General features: G+C 36.1%; 1 protein-coding gene across 1 annotated transcript in view; it reads left to right on the forward strand.

Moving 5' to 3' along the window:
* ARAP2 (ArfGAP with RhoGAP domain, ankyrin repeat and PH domain 2) overlaps positions 1 to 27,195 on the forward strand; it is a 113,466-nt gene that overhangs the window by 11,994 nt on the left and 74,277 nt on the right. The window contains exons 4-10 of the mRNA XM_054290628.1: positions 840 to 910; positions 1,824 to 1,903; positions 6,484 to 6,566; positions 7,347 to 7,703; positions 10,675 to 10,744; positions 16,596 to 16,716; positions 19,385 to 19,566. Of these exons, the coding sequence (XP_054146603.1) occupies positions 840 to 910; positions 1,824 to 1,903; positions 6,484 to 6,566; positions 7,347 to 7,703; positions 10,675 to 10,744; positions 16,596 to 16,716; positions 19,385 to 19,566 (964 nt within the window). The remainder of the gene's footprint in view (positions 1 to 839; positions 911 to 1,823; positions 1,904 to 6,483; positions 6,567 to 7,346; positions 7,704 to 10,674; positions 10,745 to 16,595; positions 16,717 to 19,384; positions 19,567 to 27,195) is intronic.

Here is a 27,195-nt window from a genome sequence, read left to right on the forward strand (position 1 = left end):
GAGAAAATGAAAGTAAGAGGAAAAATTGATGATTAAGTTAATGGGAGAATTCAGAGCTTGACTGAAAAGACCTGTAATACCGAGCACTGGACAAGTGAAGGTGGATTAGAAATTTTCTAATTCACACTTTTTTCTTCCTATGTTCTGATAATAAAGCTGTCTTGGCCTGAAATATAAATAGTAGCAATACTATTGCACTGTACTTAAAATTACTGGAATACATGGGACCAGCACGCCACTAATAAAATAACTTTTCTGCTGTGCATGGAGATGCCTTCTTACCCATGTGCAAAATGTGTAGTTGTCACTGGCAGTTGCAATGCAATGCCAGTTACCTCTTGGTTTTAAAACTTTGTACGGGGAAATAATTCTCTTAAGGAAATCTAAACTTTACAGCAATTTTTTTTCAGTGTTTGGGAGCGTGTTCTGGCTGGGTTCTCAGGCCTTTTATGAGTTTAATGTTAAAGTAGATTTTCATAGTACATCCTTTTTTAAATACAGCCATTGGTATTTATTGTGAAGGGGAAGGGAAGGAAAAGGTTGAGGAAAACTCTGGGATCTCCATTCTTCATACAATCTGAATGTTTTTAATATCAATTCAGAACAAAAAACCCGCCTGAATTTGGGATGTCTGCTAGGATCAGAGAAGTATTTAATGTCATAAGGGGAGGAAAACATGTTGTGTGACTTTAAAAAAAATCAGAAAATTTCCCAAGATTTAAAATTTATTGTTTATATATTTGTGTAAAATTTTAATTGTTTAACTGCATGAGATGGTTCTGCTTATTTTCTGGGGAATTTCAATTAATGTTTTCTTTCTGTGCTTTGTTTTGTTCAAGTTCCCTTCAGAGAAGAAGAAATATGGGCCTTGTAAATATTTCTTGCACTGGGAGGCAAATTTCACAAAACAGTGAGTTAAGCATGCTGATATTTATGTATTGAATAGTAAAGAAAAATAAACCTTGAACTGGTTGTCTAAAATAATTATTACTTACATATTTTAAGAAATATTTGGCATCTCAAAGGTCTAGAAGAACTGATTTATGTGATAGGAGAGGATTGAATCAGTTCTCCATTTTTACTTTTTGAATATGTCCAAATAAAAAAAAAACAGAAAATCTACTCTTCAAGCCCCATTTATTTTAATATATATATTTAGACTAGTGTTTAAGTTTCTAATATTAGATCCAGATTTTTTTTAAGCAGAATTAATTTCTTGAAAGATATGAGGAGTGTATTCCTGACTAATGCTGCTTAATTTGTTTATAAGTGCTCATAGCTCCTGGAAAGAACAGGAAATTTATTGTATTAAATAGTTTGCTGAAGTGTTTTGAAGTCTTGTGCAGTCAGCTGGAAACTTCTTTCATATTTAAAAATGTCTTTTTTGAAGTTGTGTTTATTTTAAGAAATATTTGGTGACAAAATGAAGATGGTGCACAAAAGAGTTGCGTGGTGGTTTATTTTTGGTATTTTTTAAAAGTCAGAATAAAGAGCTTTGGAGCTATTGCTTCTTAGACTAGACCATTGAAGGTTTTTTTATTGTAACTTGATGCAGGGTAGGAAAGAAGAAAATCCCTGTATGCCAGTTATATTCAAAATACATAATAATGTTAATGTCTATGGTGAAAAGAAGGTGTCTGGAGTTCATGTAGAAATAGGACATTGTTTCTTGTTCCTCAAAGTTTTTTCTGGGAAGGACAGAGAAATTGCAAGCTGCACAATCTGTTTCCCTTGTTGATTTCATTATGACTTTAGCAGAGCATTTGTGACTCACAGTAGAGCACTGTGTGACTGTATATATTTATTTATTGATTTGCTTTAAGATACTTCCATGGAAGAAAAGCCACCCATTATCTCTCCATATGGGGAAACCTTTATTTGTGACAACGCTAAAGATGCTAAAGTAAGTTGAGAAGCCTGAATGTATATAGTCTGTCTTCACTTTAATCTTCATGCTGGGTATTTCATGCTGACTTAATTTTTTTGTGCTCTTTTAGTTGCTAGTCCTTGATTTCTGTCATTTTAGGTATATGCAAAGGGTTTATGATGTAAATATATGAGGACTAATGTAATGAGTTTTGTTAATCCCAAGAAACACTTTGGATGTTTAGTAGTAATAAGAAGCTGCAGTGTATGTTTTGGTTGTTTCTTGGTTCGTAATTGAGGTTAAGCTGTTGGAATTTGAAGCCGTTAGAATTTACTAAGAACGCTAAAAGTGGCTTTTCTTCTCATCTGAGAATTGCAGATCAAGACTGGGTGTCTCTGCACAGACTTTTGCATATCCTGTGAAAGCAGCTTGCACATTAGGTTGGGTGATATGATGGTCACATTTGGCCATGCCCTTTTTCAGTTCCTGTATATGATATTCTCAGGACTTTGAGGTTCTTGCATGACGTTTTTCATGCATCTCCTAAACTTGCTGTATACCCCGAAAGTCACTTTTCTTTTAAGATTCTCTGAAGTGAATGTTTTTGTTGGGGTCGGTAGTTGGTGTGAATGCCACAGATGACATGTGGACAGACTTCTGAATCACGTGCAGGGAGATAGGGGGGGTAAATTAACTTAGTGAGGCATCTGCCCAATGCCATTAGTTTCCAGCTCCTGCTTCTGTCTCAGCAGGAGGCAGACCAGAAATTGTTGATTCTGTGATTGCTTGTACTTTTTCCAGCCAGTCTCAAGCCACAGAATTAAAGATAACAGAAAATTCTTCTGCCCTGATCTTCAGCCTAATGGTTCATTTTTAAACTATTGTAAACTATTGACTAAAATAAAAACTACTCAAATGGATGTCTAGGATTTTTTTCTCCCTTTCTAATTTCTTTAGAATTGATCAATAAAAGTAAATGGTTCAAATTTTGTCTTCCAATGAGAGTAGGAAGACAAAATTTGAATTTCCTATTACTTTTATAGGAATGAAAGTAATCTCTTTTTGATGCATACTTTGTTTTGGATGTATACTATGCTTTTTTTGTTCTTGTTGAACTTTAACACAGTACACATAAAATCATACCTTGCCTTTCCTAGTTGTTCTTGTTATGCGCACGCAGAGCTGACCTTTGAGCGTTCATTTTCTTTCCTTGAGTGCAATGCCTTGTCTGTGCTAGTTGTTGTCTGTGCTAATGTCTTTAAAAATTCAAAATTTGTAATTGTTTTGTAATGTTTTGTAATTGTTTCAATGGTCTAAGCTGATTTTGTAGCAGTTTCCTCGGTCTCTTGTTACTTATTAGCATTATTCTGTACATTTCATTGAAATGGTTGTTTATGAAAAAGCATATCCAGAAAGGTTGTCAGCGCTCTTTCTTATCTTACAAAGGCACAAAGTACAAAAATACCATGCTGTTAAACTGGGTTAACTGCTTGAAACTAAATTGCTATTTTGCTGGTTCTAGAATCATGATTAATGCAGTGTATTATGACATCCTTTATCTGAGCTGAAGATTTGGATTTTAATATCGCTTCCATGTATGTGAACAGTTTCTTACATTATGTTTATCACATGCCTGTTGGAAACATTATAGCTGATTTTAGTTCCATTAGCAGTTAATTGTGGCAAAGGTCATAAAGAAGAACTATGTAACAAACATCTTGAGATACATTTCACTTTCAGATTTTTTTCAGCAGAACCAAATATCCTAGGAACACATAAGAATATTTAGATAACACTATAAAGTGTCTGAGATTTTAGAGCTTGTTGCTGCTGCTTCATGTTAAGTCATGAGAGTATAGTTTGTCCATATGAATAAAAGGTGTCAAGCTATTATACTTAAGACTGAAATTTGTTCTAAGGCCTTGTAAGCTGGCCATCACCCTTCCTTCTCTTTCACTGGTGTAAAGAAAAGGCTTCTGTAGGCTTTTGTGAAGGGAGTGACTGTATAAATAGGTAATGAGTCACTACCGACTAGAAGTAAGTGAGCATAAGAGAACAGGGGAATGAAGGTTATAAAGAAAATATGCCTTTGGTTTGGGTCAGGAAGAAAGATAAGTATAAAGAGAAACTTCTGAAAGGCAACCTGAAGAAGGAACTGGGTTTTTTAAAATGCTGATTTAAAAACAACACAAAAATTCAAGTGTTTTAGCAACATTTTATTGTTGTGTCTAACTAAAAGAGTCAAGTATATTAGAATTCCTCCAGAAGAAGACTGAATTCTAATGAGTTTAGGCCTCATGAGTGACATAGTGGCTTTATGTCTTGCTGTAGACAGACTAAATTAAACATGCAATCTGAGCTCAGTAAATTGTGTGAGCTGAGTATTGGGATACTGTAGAAGGCTGGCTGCATTGTATTTCATGAGAAAATGCTTTGTGTAATACCTCAGACACTTGAAGGAGGTGGGGATTTTATCTTGTATTGAGCCTGAGCATCTTGCAGGATATTTCTGTAAACAGGACAATGCAAATGCTTGGGTTTTCATTTGTTTGAAATAGATTTTTGTGAGCAAATAGAACTTCCTTTACCCACAACTTGTCTTCATTTGTGGACTTTTACATTTTAAATTCTACTGACAATAGAAATGCATTTCTTAGTTATTGCTTGGAAGTTTTGTGACTCTCTGAATTCACTTGCTCAAGCACTGAAGATTATGGAGTGAGCAGAAGCAGGGCATCAAACTGTTACTGCAGTGGTTCTTGACAGGCAGGAAGAGGTACTATCATGTAGCTTCAGTGGGTATGGATTTCAATTGTATCCTCATAAACAAATGAAGATAAAGAACACTGACTATTTTTACTCTGAGGATGTTTCATGCACCATGATATTAGCCTCTTAACTATTGTGCAGAAGTGTGGCCCTTTCCCCTTTTTTGGGGAGATTCCAGGCAATGGAAATACTTGATAAACAGTTGATAATTGCTTTTGAGTTTTCGATTTAATTTATCTACAAAGTACATTGATGCTTTTTGCTTAGTTTTTTATAGGGTTTGTTTGGTTGCTTTTATTGATGTGTTGGGGAGTTTGTGTTGTTTTTTTGTTGGTTTTTCTCTTTTTTTTTTTTTAGCCCCTTTAGCTACAGTGCAGTACTGCGATGTGTGGGTGGTTAGGTTTTAGTGGGTTTTTATTTTTATAATGGGTCTGGTTGGCAGAGGAAATCAGACAGTTCACCTAGATTTATCCTAGCATCAGACTGATTTCTACACTTTTGCTGCACACTTCCTCTGCTTTGAACTATGTCTTTTTTTAGTCTTACCTTTCCATGTTACCAAGGTACAGTCTTCAAGTACAAGATTACTTTCTGCTACTCAGAAAACAAATGGCAATGTTGTGAAAGCTTATCCACTTTGTTTCTGCCATTGTTCAGCATCATTACATACACATAAAAGCTTAAATGAGTTGATTAAAACACTTTTTCCAGAAAGCATGAAGATGTTAAATTTAGGGTTTTTTTTAAGGAAGAAAGACATACTGAAAAGCCTAGTAGTGCAATATGATTGTCAGATTAAGTTTAAGAAGTGTGAAATGTAATGTTCACGAGCAGTGTTAACCTTGACATTTTGTACACTGCAAGCAGTTTACAAAGCAGTGTGATAAAGATTTCTAAGCAAAAGTTAATAGATGAGCCTTTTAGGAAGAAGTTCTTGGCAAGAAATAACCCAAAAAACCCTAATGGCATATATTCAGTGTGTCTGGGTTCAGTTTTGCTTTAGGATTTTGATTTTGCCATTAAGTGTTCTGTGAAGGCTGTATATTTATTCCAAGAAGAAATATTGTTATGAAAGATAGGCTAACAGTGGCAAATTATAAATGATACTTAAGCTGCATGTAACTTGTGACTCTTGAGCTTAAAAAATATTCAGTTGTTGTGGTTTAACCCCAGCTAGAATTAGAACACAGCTGCTTGCTTGCTCCCACTGCAGTGTGGAGACCTGGAAAACAAGTGGCCTCTTAGATGGTGGAATAAGGCCAGCTTAATAATTACTACAAAGCAAAATGTAATTATAATACTAATGCTGATAGTAACTCTAGTGGAAAGGAGAGAGCATGATGCTCTGTGCTGTGGAACATCCCTTTGGCCAGTTTAGCTCAGCTGGCCTGGCCATGCACCCTCCTGGCTTCCTGTTCCTGTGCTCAGTGGCAGAGCATGGGAAACTAAAGTCCTTGACTTAGAGTAAGCTGTACCCAGCGACATCAGTGTGTTATCAACATTATTCTCATTCTCAAATGCAAAACGTAGCTATGTACTATGAGAAAATAAACTCTATCCCTGCCAAAACCAGGATGTCAGTGGTGCCTTGAGAAAAATCAGAGCAGTGTTATTTCTATACACTGAATCTCTTTATCTGATTTGTCTGTATCAGGTTTTTTGGGCCATGCTTAAATGTTGGAAATAACATTTCTTAGAATACAAAAATCAGCTTTCAAGTGCATGTTTGAAAATGGGGGAAAGAACAGTGCTGCTAGCTAGGCTGTTTGTGTGTGATTTGTATCTACAGTAATTTAAATATCACTTTTTCAGTTACAAACGTTTGTTACAATATATTTCTTTTCTAGGAACTTCATGGAAATGATTTCCTGGCTTGTGAAAATAAATTGGATCTAGGAATGAATGAAGAATATTCTTCTAAGAATCTATGGTATTAAATAAGAATTACTGAGAAACTCAAAGTGTAAAGAAGAAAATGCTATTTACTGATGTCACAAGTTGATCTTGTGGGCACAACCATGACTATATATTTTCTTCTGTTTGAGGCTTTACCCCATCCTATATAAGGCAAATCTGGGCACTGTGGCTTTTCTCAGACTATTTAAACTAGGTTTCAGAATCTCTTGTGAATTTGGAGAGTGTCCCTGTTTTCCCCAGTCAGAATAAGGAAGACCAAGTTGCATTTTTGTATGTCTCATAGCTAGGTGTGTCTGACTGCTTGCATAATTTACTTTGTCATTAGAGAAAAACAAACTCATCCAAACAAGCACAAAACTAAAACACATTTACCACTCCTGTCCTGAGATGGTGGCCAGTGACTTGATGAAGTGGGAGCTAATGTGCTTCTCAGTTATCCAGTCTGCACCAGGCTCCTGTTGAGTTGGGAGAGGGAAGAGAGAGGTGATACTGAAAGTTGTCAAAAGTATTCAGAAGAGCAAAGCTAGTTTTCTGAGGAAGGAGAATTTACTTTTAAATTTTTGTTCAGGCTTCCAAAGGAGTGTTATCTTGGCACTATTCCTGTCGAATGGAGAAAGGATTCAGGGTAGTCGTAGTTATAAGATGCGTTGTGTTTAGCAGGTCTGTGGTTCACTGTGATTATACAAGTTATAAACATAATATACTTTACCAGTATTTGTTCTAATTACTAATTTTATATACTTGTGCATTGTAGTAACATATTTTAAGAGTAAAATTCACTTTTTCTTTCCAGTTACTTGAGTAATCAGAAGGAGAAGACAAAAGAAATTGCAAAAAACGAATCCTTGTCTCAGGAAGACCCATCATTAACACCAGAAGAATCTGAAAGTGAATCTGTATATTCTACTGTGGAACAACATACTTTGTCTTTAAAAAAAAGGAAAAATAAAACCAAAACACACTCAGCATCTTGCAGTAAGATACAAAGTGGAGATTCTGATCGCTTGGCCAGTGAGCACATTAATTTTTGGCAATTTGGTGGAGATCAGACTTTGATTGGAAATGAATCAATAACACCATATGCTTGCTTTTATGGACCATCAGTAAAGAAGGTTAAAGCAGGATGGCTGGATAAATTATCCCCTCAAGGGTACGGTATTTGCAGTAGTTATTGTGTAACTGTGACAGTGTATGCTTGCATGAGAGATATTAAGTTTGTATTTAGTCACTGCTTAATGTTTGTAGTGGAAGGGGAAAGGGAATTGTTTTCATTGAAAGAGCACCAAGCTTTTGTGAATTTAAAAGTTTTTAGTGAAGTTACCTATTCTAAAGTTTTTTTACGAGATGTACTCAGGGAAGATATTTTTCTTAAAATTGTTGATCTCTACTCATGAGCTATAGTGGAAAAATACAGAATGAAGTTGTGCCAGTATTTCCAGTTACTAAATTTTTGCTGATCTTTTGTGGTCCACAAAGTAAGTGAAAGAAAACTCTGATTCTGAAATACTACTTTACTGATTTAGCTGTGGATTATAATTTAATAATTAGTGTGACTGGAAGCTCTGTTGCTTTCTGTCTGTGTTATTTGAGCTTTGAGTTTAGAATTCAACTGGGCTGAATTCCTTCTATTTAATTTAATTTTTGTGCCTAAAATTTGAATGGTAGAAATTTGAGCTCAAGTCTCAAGATTACAAGTAATGAAGAGAAGGGACCACAATAGAAAATAAGTTCTCTCTGTCACATTTGGGAGTTGGATGACAACAACAATGACAACAACAACATATCTTATATTTGATTTCTATTATAAGTTCTTTGTTTTATTGTAGCTGATTTTAAACTCCAGCTATCATTAGACTGTTTTTCACTAAAAAATGCTTTGTTAGCAGATCTTCCATCATAAATACTTGCTAACTCTCATAAGTTGTTCTGACTTTCTCCTTTTAAATTGTGATTTTCAGTTTCTATTTTTCTTATAACCTATGTTCTTATGAATTCTATGAATCCTTTTTTATAATCGAAAGTGGCACAATTTTGCTTTTTAAGTCTGTTTCTGATCTTCACTAGGACTTAGCATCTAGAAATTAAACCTGTTGTACTTGTTAGTGCTATAAAACATCTACTGCACTTCTATTCAAGCCTTAATAGATCTGCATTCCTTGTTATTAGGACAGTATATTGAGCTGTGCTGAAAGGTATTAAAGTTTTTGGCCTTTCCTTTGATTATTTTTTGCGATAATAATCATCAGCAATATAATTGAGTATATACAATATATAATTTTTTTAAGTGAGAAATTTATGTTATTATGTTATTGTTTTGGAACAAAACATTATTTGAACTCACTGGAAGAAGCTCTGTTGTATAGCAATTTCCATTTTTTTTTGTGTTCCTTTCTAGGGAATTGATTTGGTATTATATAATTTTTTAATTTTTTTGTGTTGATGCACTTGATACATTGTTGAAGGTGATTACTAAGATGGAATAAAGGGTTTAATAAAACTTTTTTACTATCACAGAATTTCAGTGTGCTCAAAACTATTTTCTTTCCTTTTTAAATTATTTTGAAAGTTTTGTCCACATTTATGGATTGCCATTGTTCACCTTTACCAAAGACTCAAAGAATAATTACCCACAGAGTGTTTCCACATTTCTTTTCTTTTTTTTTTTTTTTTTTTCAGAATTATTGGGATATTGAACTCTTGGAAAGCTGCAGTTAGCTGTGACTCTTGTTCTATTTTATTTACAGGATTTTTTTAACGCTTTTGGCAGTTAGCTAGCAGAATCATGAAAAGTATAATTCGTGATTCCAGCTGGCTTGTCTTGCTCCATTTGAAGGGATAGAGTTGAGAACAAGTTATGAAAACTTCAAGAAAGTGCCATGGGAAAAATTTATTATTTGGAAAAGATAATGAGTTAACCACAAAATTAGTAGTGATTAGTACTGAGTAGAAGAGTTGCATGGTCATTAGCCTTGATGCAGTGACAGTCCACAGCTACATTTCAAGGACTTTGTCTCAGGGGTGGTTCAGTGAATGATACATTTTTGTTTCTTTTGCTTACAATACCATTTCTCAAGTATCCGAAGAATAAAAAAAACTCAACTGAATTCTTAAAGAATTTTTTTTCAAACTATTGAAGCGCTGTCTTATTTTATTCTCATTCTTTTTGTAAAGCTCCAATTTGCACCCAGAAGTTTGTGATTCCTCAGGAAAAAGAATATATACTGTTTTCTTAAATTGATAGAAATCATGCAATTAAAGTATGGGCTCTCTTTTTTTTTTAGTTAATTCACTATAAATTCTACAGCCTTTCAGTTTGCTCACATTGTATGTGGTACTTAGGTTCACTCGTGCCTGTATAATCTTGAAGTTTATTGACATTTTAATGCAAAATAGATGGTACATTGGCCTTTCCAGGTTATGAAAAATGATGATTTATTGTAGTCATATAATGCAAGTTAATTAAGCCGGAGCTGCTATTTGATTAAAGTTTTGATAAGCTATCACAGTCTACTAATCCTAAAGCAGAGCACTCATTTAAAAGAAAAGGAAATAATGTTGGGAAAATACATTAGTGGGGTCTTGTTCTTGCCTAATTAACTTGTTTAATAGATTTTAGAATGGAGACATTTTTAGATGATAACTAACAAGCTGTCAACATTTTTAGTGAGTGTAATGGACTACTTCAGGTTAATGTAAAAATATATTTTTAGGAGGTCTCTATAGAGTGTGAGTTAATGGCACACTGAAAGTTTCCATTAATGATGTCCAGTTGATAACACATTAAAAATTAAATTTCATGTTGTACTTGTTGGGAGATGTGGTGTGCTGCTATCCATTCATTGGCCAGAAAACAGAGTCCTGGGGAGCTGTGTTGACGTGGAATGGCTGGAGGTACCATACCAGCAAACAGAGATGTCATAAGCACAACAGTGAGATGGTCATTTGAGGTTCTCAGCTTTCATTTTTGGAAAGTATCTTAATAGAGCTTGTGGTGACTAAAGTTATGCTCTATGTTCCGAATATTCATTTGAACAGAAATATGACCTCTCTATAATTTGTGATTGAGACATTCTTAAAACCAGTGTTAGCTGTATATTAATTGTGTTCGTTTTTGATTCCAGCAAATGTGTGTTTCAGAAGCGCTGGGTTAAATTTGATGGAGAGAGCATTTCTTATTACAACAATGAAAAGGTAAGAGATATGTTTTGGTCATGTTTGGAACAAAATGCATCTGTGTAATACACCAAGTACTGTAATTAGAATCTGAGGAATTAGAAATGAATAGCCATCCTAGGTTAATTTTCAATTCTAAAACACTAGGGTGAGATGTAATTAAGTATTTTAAGGTGTCCATGTCTTCATGTATTGTTCATCCTTGTATTTTCTAGAAGGGCTTGTATTACTCACCTTTCCAGGTAGATATCATCAGATTTGTTTTTACTTTAGTGAGAGACTGACACTGCTGCTGTTTTTGGAACAGAACAGGATCATGCTAAACACATTTAAGAGAGATGTTATTTGATGGTTTTTGAAGAGTGTCTTGTCATGGGAGCCTAGCATGCTGGAGATTGTGAGAGCACCATTAAAAGTAGCATGGAAGACCATTTAAACAAAACCAACCCAAACCTATACACTTGTTGACTCTTTGATTAAAAATATCTTTTTTCTATTTGTCTTCTGTGCATAACTGCATGTCATGAAACTTGGTTAGGTTTGAATGGGAATGTTCAAAACCAGTTCTACAATGCACATGGCTGGTTTTGTTTCTGTACTGAGGATTGAATCCTGCTGAAACATTTGCAGACACGTGAGCTGCTTTGATTAATGTAGTTCACTTCTTATATGCGCTACAAAAATGCATTTGTAAATCATAGTTTTCAGCAGAATGTATTCCTTGTAATTCTCTTAGAATTCCATGGGATTACCCTTCAGAGCACTACAAAATCCTTTTTCTTTCGCTCTGTGATTTAATAATTAATATTTCCTCTTGGAAGTAGTGAAGACCTTCTTAGACTTAAAAGTGATAGATGATTTTACAATATGCATGTTAAGGGAAGTTGAGGTTCCCTTCCCTGTGCATGTGTGTTATTTTATTTAAAGACCATTTCCTGTTGAAGATGCATGTTACATTAGGAAGAAAATACAGTTTCAGGTAAAAGTTCTGAAACAGTGTGCTGATTGGTGGTAAGAGAGCTACAGATGCCTTATGATGGGGTGAGGATGTGAGAACTGAAGTAGGATGAGACTGAGGGGCTGAGGAACTAAGAAAAAGCTCAAAGGTATTTACATCAGTCTTTCTGCTTACCGATTGCAAATTTGAAACAATCTGTTTTTGCTTGCTTGCTTTGCTTGACTTACAGTAGAAGACTTGATTTTGTAGGTGAAGAGAGCAGTAGAGTAAGGAGAATGATGTTTGTATTTCAGTGACAAAAAATGGTACCCCTTTGCAGTATTGATCCCACAACTTCAGAGGAGCAGAAAAGCAGGGTTGATCATGAAGAAAGACTTGAAAAAAATGGAGAAATGGGATTTGCCTAACACTGCCTGTAGCATAATTAGGGAAATAAATGCTAATAAAGAACTTAGTCTTTTATCTGCACTGGTAATTTTTTTTTTTTCTTCCTTTTGAAAGTCACTGAAAGTGTTACTTGGAGGTCAGTTATGCTAGAATAGCATTTGTTATATGTCTGTTTGTCATAAGAGATTCCTGAAGTATTCCCTTCTGCTGAATCGAATGTTTAGTGTGTCACATGATGCATAGGAAGCCACCAACTCTGCATCCTCTGTTTGAAAGGTCTGTGTGGTAGGTTAGGCTATCAGCAGCTTGGCAAACCCTTGTGTGGAAGCCTCTTTGTCTCACTTTTTCTGGAATCTGAGTCCAAGCCTCACTCTGGGTATTGAAGGAGAGGGTGCTTGGTCTCTGTGTATAGTTTGACCACATTTGGGTGTCTGACTTGCTAACTTGGTGAGTCACATACGTGAAGAAATGTTATATCTGAGAACTGCAAGGCCCGAAGCAAAATTCTGGGAACTGAGGATTTGGTGAAACTCAAAATAGTTTTCAGGTAGGAGGAAAACATAGTTGGGTACCAGTATTTCTTAGTGCCCAATGGGATTGTGCTGAACGAGCAGTGGTGTCATTCAAGAAAATGAGTTTTTGGTGTAGTGGTCTCTGGTGGATCACTGTCTCCACACCTAGGGTGTTCATATTTCATGTAAGATGGATATCAGCATTTTGCTGCTGTTGCTTGTGTGTTGTTACCTTGACATTATAAACAATTATTTGCAGACCCATCAAGACCTGTGTGCAGCTTGAGCCCCTTGCAAGGTCTTGCATGTCCCCCTTCCTACTACACAGCTGGCCATTTATATATTTAAGTGGGGAAGTTGTTGTTTTAATTTTAGAACTTAATGGCAAGTTCTGTCTATTCTAGTCTGTGTTTGTCTTAGGACGTTCCTACACAGACAAGAAATTATACTTTCGGTTTCATGTATATAGAAGAAATTCATGTTATAAAGAAATTATACTTTTGGTTTCATGTATCAATTAAAAGTAGTTCTCAGAAGGAAACCAATCCATACTTGATATTTTTCTTCTTATTACAAGCAGAAAAGGTTAGACTCAGTGGAATGAAACTGTTTATTTTACCCAGAAACACTACTGATATTAAATAGCTCTATTTGTCATTCAAATTAGGAGCTAGAGTGAGGTTCTCAAGAAGGGGAAGTGTACTACATGGCTAATGAAGAGTGAAATAACCAGAGACCATAGCGGGAAGACACAGAGAATATTATTCCTGAAAATGCCCATATGAATACTTCTTTGAATGATTTAAACACCAATTTTATACGTATTTTTCTGACCTTGTTTTAGTTGTCTATCAACTTCTGCTTGATAGAGATCTCTTCTTTACTTTGTATACTTTGTATCTGCATACATGAAAAAAATGATTCAGCTTTTAACAAGCAGCATCTGACCTAGGGAAAGTTTTGGGTTGAATCTGTGTTGCTCTCATTTCTTCTGTGTTCCTGGTCCTGAGAAAGCTGATGCAATCAGAGCAACATCCCATGTGGCTTCATCTCAAAAGAGTGTGGTTTACTGAGGAGGGGAAGGTAGAATTTGAGTTGTTTTTTCAGCTACCCTATATGCACAAGTTTTGCTTCAAATTTCTTCCTACTTTAGGCAGAAATCTGGTGTTTTACCACACACTTTATAGTAAGGCAGAAACTTCTGGTTACGTTGAAAGTTTTTATTTAAAACAGCTTACCATCCCTGACAATTATATTAGTGATTTAGGAAAAAGACATCACACTTCAAGTGGAGAACTTCAACATTTTGTTGTGTCACAGTACAAGTGAACATTACAAAGGGCGAAATTCACTGCAAAACAGATGAATCACTGTCATTCCTGAAATACTTCTGTTGTAGAAGTAAAACCAAAGTAGTCAAAAATGGTATTTTCCATGATCCGTTAGCTCATCTCTGAATCACGCCCATCAAGGAGTGATATGGCGGGGCTTTATTTGAAAATTAAATTTTCTGCCAAACAGCTGATACAAAAACCCCAAACATTTTGCTTTTCCCTTCTGGAAATTTTTTTGTCAGAGAATTCTTAGCAGCTTTAAAACTAGTTTACACCACTCAGTAACAGAATAAATAGCTGTGAAGTTCTTGGCTGTGTTTGTTTTGGTTTGTTTTCTGTATTCCTAAATAATTCACCTAATTTCTAGTCTGGAGTATTTCAAAGAGAGTTATTGTATCTTGATCTACAAGAGCTTTTTAACAGGCATTTTTTTTTGCACATGAAAGAAAAGCTGCTGCGCAAGAAAAATAGATTGATAAATTATTGTGGTTTAAACTGTATTTGAAAATATGTATGCCTTGGAGAACAAAGCTTTCAAAAGGATAATGGATGATTGTTTAAATAGCAAAGCAAAACTATGCTCAGCTTAAAAGGAAATTGACTTTTTTTTAGCAAATGAAATAAAATAGTTGTAACTTCCAGCAGTCTGTTATTCTCTTGCAGTAGTACCGAATACAGCCAGTAGATGCCTGCAAACACCATAACATATTTATAACTGAACACCTGCAGAAACAGTAGATGTAAAAATTTTGTTTTACCATGGAAGGATCAGTAGTTAACTTAATATCCAACTCATTAAAATATATTAAGATCACTCTTTTAACAAATATAGCCATAATGAAAATAGCTATGCAATTGTATCTATGGTCATTCTGAGTATTCCTTGTGTGTAACTGTAGTAACATGCTTGCTGCTGCTGTGTTTCAATATTTCTGTTTATTTATCACTAAACTACCTTTGCTGACATGTATTAGTACCACGAAGTGAAACAACATTAGTATATTAAACTCAGTAAACAAAAAATGATCCAGTGTATCCTTTCTGCTTCACATTTACAATGTTCCTTGAGTGCTTGTATGAAGTCTGTTATAATAATTTATACTTTGGGAGGGAAGTTATTACAGAGCAATTTCTTTATGGGAAGCTGACTCGGACTATTACTGCATCTGAATCATAAATTTTATCAGGGTATCTGACTTGTCTTGGTCAGAAAATGAATTTATGAAAGTGTAGTGGAGACAAGAGCAGCATTAACTCTGGAATCCAGAAATAATGCAGCTGTATTTCTGAAGTGCACGTCTGCTTCAGCTTTCCTTCCTGTCAACCCCCACCCCAAACCCTTAGGGTAATTAGTTTAAAAGGTGAGCTAATTGAAGGAAGTACTTGTAGCAGTCCCTTTCTCCCATCTTGCATTTGTGTTCCATTCATTTGTCCTAATACCTAGTTGGTAATCTAAAAATATTGGGAAAATTTTTGCTGACCCCAAATTATTGTGGTTTAACCTCAGCCAGCAATCATGCCCCACACTCACTCACTCTTCTCGCGGCTAGGATGGGGAGATAATCAGAAGAATAAACATGAGAACTTGTGGGTTGAGATAGACACACTAGGAGGTAAAGCAAAAGCTGTGCACAAGCAAACCAAGGAGTTCATCCACCACTTCTCATGGGCAGGAAGGTGTTTGGCCATCCCCAGGAGAGCAGGACTCTATTCTGCGTAATGGTTACTTGAGAAGACAAACTCCATCACTGTGAACATGCCCCAGCTTTGTGTCCCAGCACTGAACGTGCTGCCATGTGGTGTGGATGTCCGTCAGGTCTGCTGGGCTCAGCTGTCCAGGCTGTATCACCTCCCATCTTCTTGTGCTCCTCCAGCCTCCTCAGGGCTGGGGTGGGATGAGGAGCAGAAAATTCATTGATTCTGTCTCAGCACTGCCCAGCACCAGCTGAAACATCCCTGTGTTGTTGTGAACCCTATTTCTATCATCAAGCACAGCTCTGTGCTAGCTACTCTGAAGGGAATTAGCTGTATCCCGGCCAAAACCAGCCCACACATATAGCAGAAAAGCATATACCTGACCCAAGCTAGAGCATTCTTGTAGTGTATTGTAACAGGACAGTGTATTTTTCCAGTGTGGTGCCCTTGTTTGTGTTCAAATTTAGGGATAAAATGTACGGATTTATGGGATCAGTGAATTTACGTTTCTTATTGGCTACCCACTGAAGTGGCAAAGTGCGGGGGGGAGCAGCAAGACTGTTTGGAATTATCTGCCTGGAGGAAGTATAATATTTTTCCCATGTCTGATTCTATCATACAAGTATAATAGTTATATATTTTCAAATAATTTTTCTTTGAGATAGTAAATGTAATTTACTTTGGCATAAAATTGTAAATTAAAGTGTTACGTTTTGCAATATTAATGTAATGAGATAATTTATGAAGCTGAATCTTAGATATGCACAATCTATCTCATCATGGGATTTTATTCTATTTTAGAAGGTAGTAGATGTGCATAGATCCAGAACAGTGAAGTTGGTGATAGGTAAGTAGTGAAGGTGTTCACTTACTCAGTTATATTAAGTGTGGTGAACTCCCTAAACATCATGAAAAGTAGTGTTACATCAGAGGAATTTAAAATTCTCTGAGAATGAAATATTTTGACTGCCTTTTTATTACAGGAAGTGTTCTCAAAAGGAATAATACTGCTCTCTGCAATAGCAACAGTAAGAGCTCATGGGGAGAATAAGTTTGAAGTTGTCACATCCCATAGGACTTTTGTTTTCCGTGTGGATAAGGAAGGTAAGTAGAAAATGTGTGTTTCTAGAAATTGCCAAAAAGCCATGTAATCACTGTTGATAAATTTTGTTTGCGAAATATAACTTGTTTTTTTATGAGAAATATTTCTGGAGTTGGTTTAAGCTCATAAAGTGAAACTGGAGATGACTCTGAACTTTGTTAGAACAGTGGAAATTGCTGGGCAATGGCTTTTTCAAATATCAAAATGAGAAGACTGTTTTCCTGACTCTTCTGCCTCCTCCCCCATCCTTCCGAAAGATTAATTTGTCTGAACATTTCTCAGGTCTCACTAGCAGCTCTTACAGCCTGTGTGCTCTCAGACATCTCTGAGTTACCACTTGATAAGAAATTGACAAAGAGACAATGAATGATGCCTGGGATGTGTTGCTGTGATCGAAGGAAATCCAAAGTTTTCTGTCTTAAACAGTATTTTCAGCCAGGTATTGACAGAGATTACAAATGTAAATTGTAGCAAGGAAGTTAGCATGCCTTCTAATTGAACACTTTATCAACCTAAAGCTGTAATATGTGGAATCAATATCAGTGCATGTATGATTTATTTATGGAAACAGTCAAATAAAAAGGAATGCCTGGAAAAAAGGAGTTGTGCAATATGTATTTACAGCAGTACATGCCAGAGCCATTATAGCTCTGGGGCCTCTCAGCATTTCCATTATCAAATCCCATTTTTATGGGTTATAGTTGGTAGTAAACATTTGCTGCAGGCTGTAACCGGAGTGCAGCATCAATGAACAAATCCTTCTTATCAGGTTTGGCTCAAATAATTTTAGTCATTTTTATGCTGTTAGCTGAGTTTAAAAATATATATTTCTTTCTTATTTTTGCATTTCTCTTCTATATTTATTTTATTTTTTTTTTCATAAATTATAATATAGCCATCTTGGTGCAATACGTTTTGGGGGTCTGCAATTTTTTTTTCTAAGCCTTTGCCTTGGATACTATAGAAGTGTTAAAAACTTATGCTGACTTGTAATATGTATTCAGAGCGACCACTTGTTATACATGGAATTCCATTTTCATACAGTGTATAACCATCTTTGGACATAGTAAGATGTCTGTAAAGCTGTCTGTAAAGCTGTTCACTTAAGGTTAGAAATGCCTATTGTATAAGGAATGTGGTCCAGAACTGGATGATGTATTCCCAGTAAAATATATAAATAACCCTCCTTGATTTTTGTTATGTGCTAAAAACAAAACTGTTAATGATGCTATTACTTCTGTGGATTTGTGTTTAGGCATTGCTCTGGGACTATTCAAAGGGTACTTAACTTCTTTCAAAGATTTTGAATTTGAGACCTTTACATGTATTTTGAGATATCAGAATTGCATTACTTTTGGATGGATTTAGATATCTAGAGGAAAAAGCACTATATGTAATGGTTTGGAAAGTTTAGGGGCTTTTGGGGGCAAAAGGGATAGCAGTGAATTAGAGTATAACGTGCTCAGATGCAGTGAGATTTTTTTTCACCAGAGTGAAATACCATTAAAAAAAGACACTTCTAGAGTAATTTGATGCCCTTAGCTATACTAAAGTACTTTGAAAATATTACTGGAGTATTTCAAGACAGCATATATGTATTTTAAACCAATTTTTTTACAGGAACACTTGGATCACATTCCCTGTGCTAATTTGTCAGGCTGCCGTCTTCCTTTTCTACACAGTATTTTATGACACCTAAATTTGTGTATTTGTTGCTGTATGTTGCACATATACCATTTATGAAGTAAGCAGGTTATTATTTCAGTGGTGCTCCCTACAGTCTTCCAAGCTAATTTTGCCAGCTTCATACATACTGTGAATAGAACTTCCAATCCCTCCCTTCCCCCCTCTACATCTCCCCTGCCCCCAATATATTTTGTGACCTGGCTCTTTGAGAGCAAACAGTTGAAATATTCATGATATTCCAATCGCATAAGGCAAACCTAATTCATTTGGACTACTCAGCATTAAAGTATATTGATCTTAGTCCCGTCAAATGTCTGAACACAGTGAATGAGACTGAGAGAAACTTTATTACTTCACCTCCTTGTGTTCATGTATTTGTAAGATGTTACATTAATAATGCATGCAAAGATGCTCAAACACACATTTTCTTAATTACTCGGTACCCTTGACAATGTCAAGCTTAAACGCCACACCTTAATGGAATAGATTGTAAGTTACCAAGCATTTTTTTCTTGAAAGCATGGTCAAGCATGGCATAGCAGTGGTGATGATTTGCCTCTTCAGTGACAGATCATATTTAGGCTCTCTGGTTTCTGCTTACACAACTTGTAATGCTGTAATTCTTTCCCATTGATCTGGCATCCAGAAGGTGCCAGATCATGCCACCTGTCTGTCACCTCAGTCTTTAAGCTGTCTGGAATAAAGTATCTCAGAACTAGCCGTCATGATTTTAGGAATCTCGATCATCGGTTTGTTTGGATTGGTTGTTGGGAGTTAATTGGATGTCTGTCCTTCTAACACCTCCACTGATACAGATTCTCATTGTTTTTATTTACACCTCCTTGTCAATGTGGATGTTCTCTCTTATTTGGCATTGCTGTACCATCAACCAACATAGCAACAATGTTGGGAAAACCAGTGTGCCGAGAAGAATGAAGCTACTGCTTAACTAACTGTCTTTGACTAACGTTTTTTCTTGTTTAGAAGAAAGAAATGACTGGGTTAATACGATGCTCGATGCCTTGAAATTGATGTCTGATAATAACTCTCAGTCTCGAACTTCTGTCACCCCTGAGAAAAGTGGATATCTTGAGCTGAAAGGATACAAAACCAAAATCTTTATTCTACTTCAGGGGAGTACTGTATGGATCTGCAAAAATGAGCAGGTAAATTTTTCATGTGCTTTTTTGTGAATGAAAGCTTATAAAAATGGTTTTAACTAGTGAGTTGGAAATTGATGGCTCTTTGTGAATAGGTGCATTTCAATATAAATGCATATCTCCTTATATGTAGTGCTTTATTGCTGAAATTCTCAGAAGGCTTCACAAAGCAGGCAAAGAATCATTATGTCTGTTGTACAATAGAAAAAAAAAGAATATATAGTGAGGTGAAGTGAAAAGCTCTGAGTGTCAAAACATGTTAGTGTCAGGGCTGGGATTAATTCACCCTCAAAATGTGGGCCATAAGCACTCAACTTAATCAGAAGGCTTATTTTGTGCAGTGGTGTCAGTGTTTTATAATACACTGCCCTGGAAAGAAGTGTACTATAAAACACTGAATACCTCATGGTATTTAACTGATACTTCAGGGAAATGCTCAGAAATGATGTTCTTTTTGTTTCCAAGAATAGAGACTGGCCAGATTCTGTTGTGCACTGCAATACTTTAAACAAATTCAGTATTAAAAATGTGAGGTAGGCCTGTCTTTTCAACTTCCAAAATCTAGGGCTTTTAGTTTTGTTTTGGGCGTGACTATATGATAATATAAAGTGGAATTCTCTAGGGTGCTGTAGGCAGGGAATAAATGGGGATAGTTGGGCTCAATGAATAATTGTGTGAACTAGTGGAAGAAAGATCTATTGACGTTAAATGGCAGGTGCTATTTTTTTATGAGGCAATTCACTACCCTCAAGTAACTGAAACCTGGGATGGCATTGGGGGAGGTGTTTTTACATTCTTGCCTTGTTTTTTCAAAGTTGTCTATAGGCAAATCCCTGTCTCAGATGTCTCTCTTGGAGTTGATCTCACTTCCTCTCCTGTTACTTTCTCTGTGAAATTATTTAGGTGTGCTTGAGGGTCCACTTAATGTTTGATACAAAATCTTATCATTCTTTCCCAGGCTATGGCAGGAAATTAGAGACTGAGGAAGACCTGTTTTTCTTTCTACTTCCTGTACTTCAAGGAAGTTTTAGTTGTTAGGTACATTCTTTGAGGTCAGTCAACTGCCAACAAATCAAGAATGTTGTAATTGGGTTTGCATGGCAAACCTGAGGAGGGAAGAGCAGCAGAGACAAAGTGTGATGAACTGACTACAACCCCCCATTCCCCATCCCCCTAAGGTGCTGAGTGGGGAGGAGGTAGCGAAAATCAGGAGCAAAGTTAAGACCATTAAGAAGGGAGGGGTGAGGGAAAGGTGTTTTAAGATTTCATTTTATTTCTCATTATCCTGCTCTGGTTCGATGGGTAATAGAAAATAAAAATTAAACTAATTTGTCCAAGTTGAATCTGCTTTGCCAGTGACAGTAATTGGTGAGTGATCTCACCTTGTCCTTCAATACTTCTCCTGCATTTTCTCTCTCCTGTCCAGTTGAGGGAGAGGGGGAGTGATAGAGAAACTTTGATGGGCATCTTCCATCCAGTGTCAACCCACCACAAATATGATACAGTTTATGAATTTCTGCCTTTCTGTAACTATAAAAAACCTCCATAAATTATTTAGATATGTAATACAATACCAAAAGGGTATTTGCTGTGTGTCATTTGAATTTAAACCCACAGCATGTGTTTTGCTGAATGATCATCAGGGAGAAAAATTGGTCTTCATAGCTGAACACAGTACTCTTTATATAGACTGAAATCTTTAGGCCTGATTATTGTAATGAATAGGTGACCTGTCAGTTTATTTAAGTTCACAGCTCATGTTTAAGGAGGAGCAAAACCAAGATGCCAACACCACCCCTCCTTTCTGAGATCCTATATTTTCTGAAGTGCTCTTGCACTTTGAATGAAGTTGACTGACTTCATAGTTGTTGCTTGTGGGGCTCACACCATGAGAGTGCTCAGTGTTACTCTTCTGTCACGGCACTTCCAGGTATTTTATCTGTGAGGGTCCATGGAAAGCATTCTCATCCATGAAAATCTTTTTGTAGATGTTCATTGTTAACAAGGCACTTTTCTTTTCAGGACTTATGCTTTTTGAATCTTATGCCCCTGAATATTTTTGAGTGGTCCCTGTGAATGTTCTGAGCTTTTTCGATTGAGGAGTAAAGATATCCAGACTTGTGAAGGAATTTCTCCTCCAGAGTGATAGGTCATTTGAAATTAGTTATGTCCCTCTTGAGTACTGCAGTACCAGGCATCAAATTTTTGCTTTTTCCCTTTGTTCTTACTCTGCTTGAATATAACTGTTGGGAGCATCTCTCTTGCCTCCAGTTGTGCTTTGAACTTCCTCTGTTTACATGGGGCATTCCCAGCTCTGCCTACTGTGCTGAGTCAGTTTTTCTGACTGTATGTTGATACAAAACAGAGCCATTTACTCCTGAAGGGTTCTTGATTGCTCTTTTCTGCATTTTCAGAGTGCACATTATATGATTCAGATACCCTAAGACTGCTCCTCTCCCCCAAATCTGTTTCTACAGATTTTTAAAATATTTTTGTGTGTGTGTGTGCATGTGTGTTGGTTCTATTGCTTGTGCTGTTGTGTGGCAGGTTGTATCTGCTCTGCCCTTTCAACATCATGCATTTCAGAATTAATTTATGTGATCATGAAAGCACTTCCTTATACAGCCCTTTTCCTAGTTATATATTCCCTTCTAATACATGGATGCTCTGCAAAGATCACTGACTGCAGTGCAGCAGAAGGCAAACCAAAATCAAGCCCTGAAACAGAATGCTTAGAAGTGCTACCAGCCTGTTAACTCCTCCTGTGTGTATGAATATTGTAAATAATTGTGCAAAACTATCTTCTTCCCAAAGCCGACTTATCTAACACCCAGAAAATTAAAATGATCCTAAGATATTTCTTTGCAGATTCTGCATTGAACAGTATCCTTTCTTCATGCAGTTTCTGGATGCTTGAATCAAAAGAAATACCTTCTGTCTTTGGGCTTTCAAAGTCTGCAATTCTTTGACTACCTCTGGCGTTTTAATTTCAAGTCGGAAAACAGAATGATTTTTACTGCAGTACTGAAGAAAACTGTCACAATACAGCACTGATCCATTAGAGGGCGCTGTTGATCCAGAAATCCTTCCCTGCCTCAAGTTTGCAGTTGAGCCGGTAATTATTAGGCAAATCTGTCCAGGGATGTCCTCAAATCCTGTTCATATTGGAATTCACATCCATACTAGGCTCTTGGAGAGCCTTAGAGGGGTTTATTATAACTGCAGTGCTAAAAGACACCTATTTAGACTTTTATAATGTTGAAATGAGATTGGATTGAGCTTATTCATTGATTTCTAATAAACTTGATAGAGGAGAGTCTGCTGTTACTTTAAAAAAAAATCTTCAGTGTTAAAAGTGGAGAAGATCCTAAGCAAAATGCCAAATTGTAACTTTGCCGCCATGAACTTTGTGAAGTTCAGATTGAGATCAGAACATCATGTCTCAGGCCTCTTTCTAGTTAAAAAGTGATTGGTTTAGCTTGAACTTGTGGCAGTGATATAGTGCTAGTATGAAACCATCAATTTCTTTGACTCATGTAGTGTAAATTTCTTAAACTTCCTCTCTTGAGCAGAAGTGAAAAGTAAATCGTACTGGATCAATTTGTTCAACCTGCAGCTTGCTGAAGTTCCCATTTCTGTTTCATTCGTGCTTAAATAAAAAAAACGAAATCTGATCATTCATGGCAGTTCAAACATTGGCTGGAAATGTCAGTCTGCAGTGGCAGTGCCAATCTTCCCTTGGTTACCATCAGAAGGAGTCTGACAAATGCTTGTCTGGTCTGCTTGAATATATCTCCTTTGTAGGGCTATATTCAAGATTTATTGGTGTCTAACATCAGGGAGGGCCTAGGTGTCATGGTGTTTGTGCTAGAATTTGGCTTTGAAAAGAGAAATCAGGATAATCTTGTTACTGCTTTGGGTGATTAGATGTATTTAACTGGGATATTTGAGGAAACTTAGCCAAATATAAAGATGGGGGGCTGGCATGGCTCTGTGCCGTAATAATTTGTGACATGTTTTCTCTGTGCCTGACTCCAAGTTCAAGCTACAGTGGTGATGAGTATTCTCTCTGTTATGTATAAGCAATAATATACATTACTTATTAAAAACCATTTGTTTCATTTTGGCTCAATGTTCCTATTGATTTCAGAGGGTGTTTTGTTTTGAGAAAGATATAAATGATGTGCTCTGTGGCAGATGGAAATGTTTATTCATGTTGAATGAACCAGTAAGGGTGCCTAGTAATTTTAATTTCTTCTGTAATGCTAATGGTGCATTTAAAGCAAAACTGGACAATACCAAAGGATGTATTAGGAGAAAGGATATTAAATAAGCAGAAAATGGCAGAGGGAGGGATAATGTAGAGACCTATACAAAGATAGCTGAAAGGACAAGCCAAAGCTGATGCTTGAGATTGGCATCTTGAAAGAGAGGAAGTGATGTGAATGTCAGTGGAAGGAAGCAGAAGGGATGTGTGCATGAATCTCAGTCTGCATAAGAGCAGAGATATGTCCTTATCTGTATTAAGAAATACAGGCTTAAAGGGGAGCATTTTTGAGCAACCTGATCTAGTGAAAAAGATGCCCCTGTTTCAGGGGGATTGCATTAGATAATCTTTAAAGGTCCCCTCTTACCCAAACTATTCTGTGATACTATGAAATACATATAGACATACATACATACAATGCCAGAGATGTTGTGGTTGAGGTTCAGGGGCAGACTTGGGAGTCTTTTGGTATACAACAATGGGAATTTATAATGATACCGTGCAAAAGGAATTTTTTATTGGAAAATGTTCTGGTTTTACTTGGAGATAATGGTATCCTGATTAATAATCAAGCACATGATGAGAGAGAGAGAAATCCTTTAAAAAAAAAGTATCGCTAAAGAACAGTCAAAAGTGTTTAACAATGGAAGGTTACCAAATAATAACACTTAAATGAAGTACTGAAGATGAGAAATAATGATTGGTTGTCATGCTAAAGCATCATGAGAAATTCTTTTCAATGTATGTAGATTCTTTGGTGTATCATCATGGTTATATTTGTGAATATAATGAGTACAAGGTGATGGAAACAGCAATACAAGAAAAAATTGGGGAGAGGAGTTGTATGCAAGCTGAGCAGCAAGGAAAATACTTAGAAGTTTTGACATCTAATGAGGAGCCCTGAGAAAAGCAACTGAGTTCTGAAAAGGATGCTAGGGAAAAAGATAGGGGAGTAAAGGCAGCAAAAGGAAGCAGGAGGAGGAACGAGACCATTTGGATGGCTGATGGAGAAGGAGGGAGAAGTGCCTGGTGCGTATGGGGTGTGGCAGTGGAAGGAGGAATTACTGAGAATAAGACAACAAGAAGTGTGATCCTTGTAATTGTGTTTCTCCTGTTGCCCATTCTCATCCCACATCCCCGTCACCCTTGCCCCAAGCATCTGTGCTTTTAGAGATTTTATGATGAAAAACTGCTGTTTGTAATAACTGAGAAACTCTAAAGAAACTGTGATGTACTTGATTGCTAGTGCAGACCATGATCAAACATGGTCACAACTGAGCTTGTCCTGTAACACCTTAAATAGGTGGAGGTAACTGAAAAACAAAGGAACATTTGCTGTTTGTTTTTTGATTCATTCCAGCTTTGCTCTTCTTCATAACAATACAAATCTGTAGCAAATGTTAAAAAGCAAAAACAGAACAACCCAAAAATATACCAAGTACATTGGAGGGGGAAAGAGTAATATGAAGAAGTATTTTAAGGCAAAATACACTGATACATTGGTGACTTGTAGTGGAATTGAATGATCCAGCATCTTTTAAATATAGTTATTTGCATCAAGCTGTAGTTGGAATGATAGATTAAGGTCACATCCCTAATTTGCTAGCAGTTCCTTGCAAAAAATTCTTTCTGATTTTCCACACTCAAAAATACAGCAACGATCAATTGCTGTGCATGACATAAGAAACAACTGAACAGGAAATAACTTGAATGTTGTAAGAAAGCTTTAAATCTTTTTTTCTTGCTTGTTATAATACAAAATTAATGATTACAAGAAATCATGTTGAGTGGGGAAAAGGTTTGTTGTTTTTATGACAGTTCTTCAGTTTTAAACTAATTGCACCCCTACTTCAAAAAAGATTAAAAAATAGATTTAAAATAATAAGCTGCTGAAGTGGCTCAATCAGAGAAGACAAATGTGTCAATGACCACCTTTATAGGGAAGATCTGCATTTTACATTCAAAAATAATTTTTTTGTGATGTTGTTCTAAGTTGTGGATATTAGAGAACACAGGGAAGGGCATAAACAGGACTCCTATTAAAAAAAAGTAAGAATTAGTGTTAAGTTCTTCTATGTGCAGCTAAACTTTGGCTCTGAGGATTTTTCCTGCTCATTTTTTTTATGCTAGATCTTGTTGAGATGTAAGTACACCTAAAGTAGTCATGAAACATGGTAAGAAGTGTAATGCTTCCACAATGATAAAAAGCTTCCTGAAAATCTGATCTGGAGTAAAGTTGTCGGTTTCCAGTAATGCTCCATCACGCTTTATGGATGACTAATACATATATAGCCAGCTACCTTAATCACTTAGAAATTAACAGTGAATAAAAGTGGGATTTGTTTGAATATCATGAAGATTTTAGATAGTGGCAGAGCACACCCATAAGCAGTAGAAGAATATTTCAGGTCTACTTGCCATAAGGCTGTTACACAATTAATGCAATGTTGGGGAAATCCATTTACTTCTAAGAGTACTGAAATTTCCTAAGATCATTGTCCATCACTATATATGTTGCTTGTTTTTAAGAACTGCTAGCTTGGCTTCAACTCCCAAAGTAAAAGAAACTATTGGGTCAAAAGCCCTAAATAGAGGAACCAAAGCATGGTTATGGGAACTTCCTTTTATAATTGTAGACTGGCTTTGCATTTATCTTTTTATTTTAAATCAGATGAGAAAGTTATTTCTGCATTCAGTTAATCCAAAAAGTTGTATAATCAGCATATATCTGTATGTATACACACTTAAATAACAATCTTCTTTTTTGTATGTGTGTGCAAGAAGAAGGTTTGAGGCGACAATGAAACTGAAAAAGAAAGTGTTTTTCAAGAACATTTGAATCTCCTCTCAATAGTTTGATATACTGTTGAATTAAAAGCATCTAGAACACTATTTGATTTCTGTTTAATTGTAAACATATTAGTCAGCTCTCATAGGAAGCATACTCAAAAACTAGTCAGTAGGTTAGCTTTGCATTTCTCTTTTAAATTGAAGGCAATGTAAAACAAATTTTCCCCATTCCTCTATTATTTCTATGCATTTGCTGCATTTGGTTTAGTTTACTGATTACTTTCTTTCCTCAGCCTTTTTTTTCCTATACTTCATTTCAAATATTAAAGTAATTAGGATAGCTAAAATACTAATACTTACATAAAATTACATGGCTGTTACAGCAGTGAACACCAGAGCATTTCTGAGGCAGTGTAGAGAGCATATCTTCATAGAAATATTTGTTCCACAAACTTAGGTGCAAGCATATGTTAAGATCCTCCTATAATCATAAAATGGCTTGTGTTGGAAGGGACCTCAAAGATCATCTAGTTCCAGCCTCCCTGCCATGGACAGGGATGCCACCCTCTAGACCAGGA

This window comes from Melozone crissalis, unplaced genomic scaffold, assembly GCF_028551555.1.
Source record: "Melozone crissalis strain CALT ecotype California unplaced genomic scaffold, PUWL_Pcris_2 ptg000006l_1, whole genome shotgun sequence".
In the NCBI taxonomy this organism is placed as follows: domain Eukaryota; kingdom Metazoa; phylum Chordata; class Aves; order Passeriformes; family Passerellidae; genus Melozone; species Melozone crissalis.